General features: G+C 45.9%; 1 protein-coding gene across 2 annotated transcripts in view; it reads left to right on the forward strand.

Moving 5' to 3' along the window:
• The window catches only part of LOC112222721 (neural-cadherin-like), a 174,399-nt gene that overhangs the window by 82,848 nt on the left and 82,030 nt on the right, over positions 1-9,521 (forward strand). For both annotated transcript variants that reach the window (XM_042320917.1, XM_042320918.1), the window contains exons 2-4: positions 4,674-4,871; positions 5,386-5,611; positions 6,921-7,125. In XM_042320917.1, the coding sequence (XP_042176851.1) occupies positions 4,674-4,871; positions 5,386-5,611; positions 6,921-7,125 (629 nt within the window). The remainder of the gene's footprint in view (positions 1-4,673; positions 4,872-5,385; positions 5,612-6,920; positions 7,126-9,521) is intronic.

Raw genomic sequence — 9,521 nt, forward strand, 5'->3', positions numbered from 1 at the left:
CAGCATATCGATTGCGCAACCAGGGGTGGAAAGACCCTGGATCATTGTTACTCTAACTTCCGCGACGCATATAAGGCCCTGCCCCGCCCCCCTTTCGGAAAAGCTGACCACGACTCCATTTTGTTGATCCCTGCCTACAGACAGAAACTAAAACAAGAAGCTCCCACGCTGAGGTCTGTCCAACGCTGGTCCGACCAAGCTGACTCCACACTCCAAGACTGCTTCCATCACGTGGACTGGGAGATGTTTCGTATTGCGTCAGACAACAACATTGACGAATACGCTGATACGGTGTGCGAGTTCATTAGAACGTGCGTTGAAGATGTCGTTCCCATAGCAACGATTAAAACATTCCCTAACCAGAAACCATGGATTGATGGCAGCATTCGTGTGAAACTGAAGGCACGAACCACTGCTTTTAATCAGGGCAAGGTGTCTGGTAACATGACTGAATACAAACAGTGCAGCTATTCCCTCCGCAAGGCTATCAAACAAGCTAAGCGCCAGTACAGAGACAAAGTAGAATCTCAATTCAACGGCTCAGACACAAGAGGCATGTGGCAGGGTCTACAGTCAATCACGGACTACAGGAAGAAACCCAGCCCAGTCACGGACCAGGATGTCTTGCTCCCAGGCAGACTAAATAACTTTTTTGCCCGCTTTGAGGACAATACAGTGCCACTGACACGGCCTGCAACGGAAACATGCGGTCTCTCCTTCACTGCAGCCGAAGTGAGTAAGACATTTAAACGTGTTAACCCTCGCAAGGCTGCAGGCCCAGACGGCATCCCCAGCCGCGCCCTCAGAGCATGCGCAGACCAGCTGGCCGGTGTGTTTACGGACATATTCAATCAATCCCTATACCAGTCTGCTGTTCCCACATGCTTCAAGAGGGCCACCATTGTTCCTGTTCCCAAGAAAGCTAAGGTAACTGAGCTAAACGACTACCGCCCCGTAGCACTCACATCCGTCATCATGAAGTGCTTTGAGAGACTAGTCAAGGACCATATCACCTCCACCCTACCTGACACCCTTGACCCACTCCAATTTGCTTACCGCCCAAATAGGTCCACAGACGATGCAATCTCAACCACACTGCACACTGCCCTAACCCATCTGGACAAGAGGAATACCTATGTGAGAATGCTGTTCATCGACTACAGCTCGGCATTCAACACCATAGTACCCTCCAAGCTCGTCATCAAGCTCATCAAGCTCGAGACCCTGGGTCTCGACCCCGCCCTGTGCAACTGGGTACTGGACTTCCTGACGGGCCGCCCCCAGGTGGTGAGGGTAGTGAGGGTAGGCAACAACATCTCCTCCCCGCTGATCCTCAACACTGGGGCCCCACAAGGGTGCGTTCTGAGCCCTCTCCTGTACTCCCTGTTCACCCACGACTGCGTGGCCATGCACGCCTCCAACTCAATCATCAAGTTTGCGGACGACACAACAGTGGTAGGCTTGATTACCAACAACGACGAGATGGCCTACAGGGAGGAGGTGAGGGCCCTCGGAGTGTGGTGTCAGGAAAATAACCTCACACTCAACGTCAACAAAACTAAGGAGATGATTGTGGACTTCAGGAAACAGCAGAGGGAACACCCCCATCCACATCGATGGAACAGTAGTGGAGAGGGTAGCAAGTTTTAAGTTCCTCGGCATACACATCACAGACAAACTGAATTGGTCCACTCACACAGACAGCATCGTGAGGAAGGCGCAGCAGCGCCTCTTCAACCTCAGGAGGCTGAAGAAATTCGGCTTGTCACCAAAAGCACTCACAAACTTCTACAGATGCACAATCGAGAGCATCCTGGCGGGCTGTATCACCGCCTGGTATGGCAACTGCACCGCCCTCAACCGTAAGGCTCTCCAGAGGGTAGTGAGGTCTGCACAACGCATCACCGGGGCAAACTACCTGCCCTCCAGGACACCTACACCACCCGATGCTACAGGAAGGCCATAAAGATCATCAAGGACATCAACCACCGAGCCACTGCCTGTTCACCCCGCTGTCATCCAGAAGGCGAGGTCAGTACAGGTGCATCAAAGCTGGGACCGAGAGACTGAAAAACAGCTTCTATCTCAAGGCCATCAGACTGTTAAACAGCCACCACTAACATTGAGTGGCTACTGCCAACACACTGTCAATGACACTGACTCCACTCCAGCCACTTTAATCATGGGAATTGATGGGAAATGATGTAAATATATCACTAGCCACTTTAAACAATGCTACCTTATATAATGTTACTTACCCTACATTGTTAATCTCATATGCATACGTTGATACTGTACTCTATATCATCGACTGCATCCTTATGTAATACATTTATCACTAGCCACTTTAACTATGCCACTTGGTTTACATACTTATCTCATATGTATATACTGTACTCGATATCATCTACTGTATCTTGCCTATGCTGCTCTGTACCATCACTCATTCATTCATATATCCTTATGTACATATTCTTTATCCCCTTACACTGTGTATAAGACAGTAGTTTTTTTGGAATTGTTAGTTAGATTACTTGTTCGTTATTACTGCATTGTCGGAACTAGAAGCACAAGCATTTCGCTACACTCGCATTAACATCTGCTAACCATGTGTATGTGACAAATAAAATTTGATTTGATTTGACTCTGTGAATGTGTTAGTCAATCTCTATAATAATAACAACATACAACATACAATGCAGAGCCTAGTGAAAGTATACACACCCCTTGCATAGCCTTCACATTTTTCTGCCTTAAAATGAAAGTCAAAAAGGGATTCAATTATATATATATATATTTTATATATCTACACAATCTACTCCACACTGTCAAATTGAAAGAACATTCAAGGAAATAGTCCTATTTAATAAAACAAATAAATAATGAAGATGTGTTGATTGCGTCTTCACACCCCTGATTTAATGAGATTTAATGATATTTAATGAGATTCTACCGACTTTGCACAACACTTCGCACCACATAATGTATATCCATTGTTTTTGTCAAAAACCTTGTCTCAGATATTCAAGCAAATTGAAGACATGACTGAGACTGGACTACTCAGGCATTAAAATGTTTCTAATTGTCCAGCTGAAAAATATAAACTCTATCCCAGGGTTAATGTCTTCAGAAGACTGACGCGGGTTTTTGTCTAACTTTTTACCTGGGCCTCGCTCCTTTCATATTTCTTTTGATCCTGACAAACTCCCCAGTCAGTCCCTGCCGGTGACAAGCATACCCATAACATGATGCTGCCACCCACAATACTTGCCAATGCAGAGGGTTCACTCTGTGTTGTTTTGGATTTGACCCAATCCTGTGGGTTTTAATTTAAGCCAAAAAGTCGATTTCTTTGTCATGTTGTCTTGCAGTACTACTTACACAATAATATATTTTTTTAATTAAATCAACTTCATATGTGTCATCTCCAGCATCACTCCAACATCAACATATGTGAAAATGGCGCGTTTCTATGTTTTGTCGTAAAAAAATATAGCGGAAGATAGTGTTTCCAATGACATCATCAACCAATTAGTAGACTATTAGTAGGCAATGACTACTCATAATTGTTTGTTTTTTAAATAACAGGATGCACACTGATGATGTCATGGGAAAAACTTTTTCTTACTCTACATTTTTGACTACAAAACATAGAAACGCTCCATTTTCAGATAATGCATGTTGATGTTGGGGTGGTGCTGGAGATGACGAATATGAAGTTGAATCATTTTTTTATGCTCCTTTAACGGCCCTGTTGCAAACAGAAGGGATGATTTGGAGTGGATTATTTGATCACAGGCTTCTTTCTTTTCACTTTGTCATACAGGTCAGCAATGTGGAGTGAATGCAATGTTGTTTATCCTCTGTAGTTTCAAGTATTGTTATGTTTTCAGGTATTGTTGGGGCAGCATTATGTTATAGGGTATGCTTGTCATCGGTAGGGATTGGGGAGTTTTTTTAGGATCAAAAGAAATATGAAAGTTAACAAAATCCCAGGTAAAAAGTTAGAGGAAAACTCATCTTAGACTTCTGAAAACCTAACCCTTAGATAGTTTTATTTTTCAGGGGGACAATTACACACATTTTAATGCCAAAGACACACCAGAATGACTAACGAGGTGTTCCTGAGTAGTTCAGTCTCAGTCCTGACTTAAATCTGCTTGAAAACAGAGACAAATTTTGAATATTTCTGTCCGTCAATGATTCCCAACCAAATTAACTGAGCTTGAGCAATTTTCGCAAACACAAGGTATATATGTAGCCCTAATATTTGTGCAAGGTTGGTAGAATCTTATTCAAAATGATTCAAAGCTGTAATGGCTGCCGAAGGTGCTTACACCAAGTATTAACATACTGTATGGAATCAACACATCTTTATTTTAATTTGTTTTATTCATTTGGAACATTTTCTGAAATGTTTATTTCACTTTTAAATGTGGAGTATGTTGTATAGATTGGTAGGGGGAAAAAATTGTCCAAGGGGTGTTTCGACTTTCACTAGCCACTGTATATGCCATTTAGTAAAAGTTTTTATCCAAAGCGACCTACAGTCATGCATGCGTACATTTTCCGTACGGGTGGTCCCAAGAACCCAACCCAACTATACTCACGTTGCAAGCGCCATGCCCTACCAACTGAACTACAGAGGAACAATCTCTGCCGCTCCTTTACAGGTCCAGACTGGTACCTGGTACGGCTGGAGCTGACGGTGACTGATGTGAATGACAATGTTCCGGAATGGACCATGGTTCCCTCCCCCTACCTGGCAGTGGTATCTCCCAACGCCCTGTCCGGGTCACTGGTCTACAAGCTCCACGCCCAGGACGGAGATGAGGGCAACAACGGGGAGGTGGAGTACTTCCTGTCTGATGGTAGGTGCTTCCTGTCCTGTGATTGAGCACAATTTCATTGAGTACATCAACTGGCGGCATTGTAATTGAAAGAGAAAAAAACATTATTTTATATGGTTTTATTTGGTTTTATAAATGCTTTTACACCTTTATGCTTCTAATTTGTCATTTAATTAGATAATCATGTGCCTTATCTTATGTCATATGTGTACAATTGCCGAAGTTCGACAGAATGAAATTGCCTGTGGGTGGCAATGTATATGTGAATCTGTGCGTCAATGACTCTAATATTAGATTCCATCCATTGCTGTGCAGCTGTCCCTCTAATATGGAACATACCGGACGTTCTGTTCTATGAATCAATGACAGAAAAAAAAGTTGTTGTGGCCTGGCTGGTCCAGCCTCCTGCACACACGTCAAAGGTTGAAATCTGGCTTACTGCCCTTCAACATGACCTCTCTCTCCCTTTCTAGTCAGAAAATACCTTCAAATATATATTCAGAAAATAAACTCCTCCGTTGTCTCCTAACTGCAGGTGGTGACGGGCGTTTCGAGGTGGACAGAAAGAGTGGTCATGTCCGGACCACAGGGCTGCCACTTCAGAGGGACAAAGAGTACCTGTTGACAGTGGTGGCTGCTGACCGGCTGGGTAGCCGTAGTCCCCCAGTGGTGGTGTCAGTCATAGCAGGAGCCAGAGCACCACAGTTCTCCAACGCATCCTTCATTATTTCACTACCTGAGAACACACCAGAGGGACAGCCGTGAGTACCACACACACACACACACACACACACACACACACACAACACACACACACACACACACACACACACACACACACACACACACACACACAAATGCAAAGTCACACATACTCCCATGTGAAGCAAAGGAGGCTAGTGGGAGGAGCTATAGGAGGACGGGCTCACACACACACATATATATATATATATATATATATATACATAGAGTTAATACCGTTCCATTAAATCCATTCCAGCCATTAGAATGAGCCCGTTTTCCGATAGCTCCTCCCACCAGATTCTCACACCTGCAAAGTCACACACTCACGCACGCATGCACACATCCATGTAGGCACACACACACACACACACACAAACAAACACACACATGTGCACACATACATAGTCACACACACACATGCGCACATAGGCTCACACACACACACAAACAAACAATTGCACACAAACACGGACAGTCACGTACATACACATACATAATGTAAAACCAGAGGTTATGAAGGTCTTAGTTTAAAAAAACAAGTCGGCATGAAAATAATTCACGTGTATTCACAAATCATTTAAATCCATAACCATAGTACCCGATTGCCAATGATATGCACACATTATCACACTTTAACAGTGCACATACACACACAATCTCAGACATGTTAATACCGAAAACAATATGCATTGAGCCATAAGTTCATATAAATCATGCCTACGTAGTTATTCAATATTTGACCAACGATTGTTTGTCACACACACACACTCTATATTATACCCTGTGGCGGTTACTGTAAGGGATTTGAGCTTTGGCCTCCTGCCTCCTATAATCTCTCCAGTTGCTTCTCTATTTTGATTGACAGGAACTTACATCACACACCCATCAGTTGAAAGAGTAACATCTGTGGTGATTGTTCCTCCTGAGTGCCTGAGGGATGTGTACCACAACACATAACTCCATTGCCGTTGTGGTACACATTACACAAACCAGAAAACTTTAGTCCTGTTTCTACATTTTCCGTCTCTCTGTCTCATCACTAAACTGAATAACCATGCTAGATGTGTTCATCTTCTCTCTCTCTCTCTCTCTCTCTCTCTCTCTCTCTCTCTCTAAACTGAATCATGTATCAATCATTTTCTCAGTGTTTTGTCAGTACAGGAATTTTCAATGGATGTAGTTCTGTCCTTGAGCTGTTCTTGTTTATTAAAGTTCTATATTATGTAATGTTCTGTGTGGACCCCAGGAAGAGTAGCTGCTGCATGAGCTAATGAGGATCCTGATAAATCAATCAATCATTCCCTTTCCCGCCCCTCTCTCCGGCAGCTTCCTGGCAACTCCAGCCGTGTCCTTCCAGAAGCAACCAATCAGCTACAGCCTGCTCATCAATCCCAGCAGTCTGTTCAGCATGCAGGCGGACACAGGGGAGATCACTCTGACCAGGACCATAGACTTTGAGATGGACCAGCACAGCTTCCTGCTCATGGTCAGGGCCAGCGAGGACCAGGACAGTCTGAGCAGTGCTGCTGAGGTGGGTCCAGTGTCGATTCAGAATGATTACCTAGCATTCGGTGTGTTTGTGTGTGTATAAGAGAGAGAAAGAGGGGGGGGGATAAATCATCGAGAATCATTGGGTACATGGAACAGGGGAGATGGATAAATGGAACCAAGACTGGAAGAGGGACATAATAAGAGTGACATGATCTGTTATAATGTGGCTGTTTGTGAAAACATTCCTGCAGTGTCCCACCTAAAAGTGTTCTGCAACTGAAAGAGCCTGCATGGTGCGTCTTCCTCTGTGTGTGTGTGTGTGTGTGTGTGTGTATGGGTCCAGTCTGGCCTTGGAACCTCTCTCTCTCTCACTCACTCTCTCTCTCTCTCTCTCACTCTCTCTCTCTCTCTACACACACACACACACACACACACACACACACACACACACACACACACACACACACACACACACACACACACACACACACACACACACACACACACATGTAACACTCTCACAGGGTTCGCTAGGTTATCCTTCTGATTAGGAATATCAATTAATAGAGCTGCTAAGATGCTTGAACAGAGAGAACACATGGGCAACGGCTACATGAACAAGAATAATGGGAACATGTATGATGTTGGGTGGTCTACTTTGTTGTCTCAGTGCTGGGGAGATATCCCAGCCTTCACTGCTAATTAAACATGGACGGGGGACCTGGGGGAGAGACTAGAGAATGGCTCCCAGTGTTTCTCTTCTGTGGTGCCCTGCCTCAACATGAGCATCACGCCTAGTTAACGTCAGCAGAAAGACAGACATCTTCACTGCTCAGCCATCCACTGGTCTTCCCTGTCCTCAGGCACAACAGTAGAGCACAGAGCCAAACAAAATGTGGGAACAAACATGAAGGGGAGAGAGAAAAGACTGGCAGCTGCTCCTGAGATCTGTCTAATCCTGTGAGCTTTATGTCCAGAAAGAGTCCTCAGTGAATGCCTGGTGCAGAAGAAGAGGGAGTGAGGGAGGGAGGGAGAGTAGGGAGGCTGGAAGGAGGGAGGGAGGGGGTGGGACGGAGAGATCGAGTGAGAGCAAGAGAGAGAGACGGACAGACGGACACAGAGAGAAAGGAAGCGAGAAGGAGGCTAGAGGAAGGGAGAGAGGGAGGGAGATTCTGAAGGGAGGGAGAGAGAAAGCTAGACAGGCTGGAGGGATGAGGAGGGAGATACAGAGAGAGCCGGGAGGGAGATGTTTTGCGGCCCGTGCTCATGCCCTGCTCCGACTGCCCACACTCCTGTCCTGCCCTGTCCAACCCTTGCTGTCCTGCCCGTGCCACAGGGCACAGCTGTTCAACGTTCATCACATACCTCCAAAAATGTACATCCAAACAGTCAAGCAGTCAAAGCTGCCTCCGAAGAGACTGAGTTGTGAAAAGGCCCTGAACTTTGAATCCGCTTTGTTAATTTGCAGGTAGATTCCAGGCGTTTCTCCTACTGCAGCGAATACTTTGTTGCACCATTAGTTACCTAACCAGCCAGTGACCTGCCCAGCCCCTCCACAACATGCAGATGGTTCCTCAGCCTTATCAGAGCTGACTGGCTCTCACGTCAAATTCAGCCCTCTGTTCCATCACTGCACCGCCCAGCCCAACCCTCTCTCTCTCCTTTCCCCCCTCTCTCCTCGCTAGCTGCCTCTGGGAGCTCACATGACTGTGCTTCTTCTAACAGAACAGTTGTGTGCTTTGGTGGCGTAGTCGTGGTGTGCGATAAAAGGGGGTCAGCTGATGTTCTTGTTGTTTTGTTCTTCAGAGAGCGCGCCGAGTCTGACTGCGTGTTCTGCTCCTTAGCTGCAGGCTCTTGGACTGGAAGAGAACAGCTGTTATTGCAGGCAGGCAGCTCTCCTTACCCCCCTAATGAATAGCAGAGCAGAGCAGTGCTCTGGCCGTGGGGCTGCCGTGTTCGCCCGGCAACATGCTGTATTTCATGTCAGCGGTCCTCTCCTAGCAGTCACAGGAGGAAACCAAGGCTGCATTGTGTCTCCCTGCTGGTATTGATCATGAGACCCTCTCACTGGATCGAGAGTCGCCGCACCACAGGTTCCCCGTCTGGTGGCTAGCTGGGTTATTAGTTAACGGGCCTGGGTAAGCAATCCTAGCCTCTATGTAAACGGGTGAAGTCTGTGTCCCTCCGAGCCAGGATAGGGATGTGACTGCTGCTCACGGCAGATAACAAAGAACAGGCGCTTACGAACGCACACACCTTTTGAGCACACCGCTAAGCGCTGACTGCATGGTGTAATGAGGGAGGGGAAAGGTGTGGATTTTTGGAGGATTATGTTCATTTTGTGTGATCATTTTTTTTTCTCTCTCTCCGTGGCTGGTGTATCAGTGTGAATTACAGTGAGGAGGACGCTGTAATCCCCTGTTACCTCGCTGCTCC

This window comes from Oncorhynchus tshawytscha, linkage group LG04 (assembly GCF_018296145.1).
Source record: "Oncorhynchus tshawytscha isolate Ot180627B linkage group LG04, Otsh_v2.0, whole genome shotgun sequence".
NCBI classification, from domain to species: domain Eukaryota; kingdom Metazoa; phylum Chordata; class Actinopteri; order Salmoniformes; family Salmonidae; genus Oncorhynchus; species Oncorhynchus tshawytscha.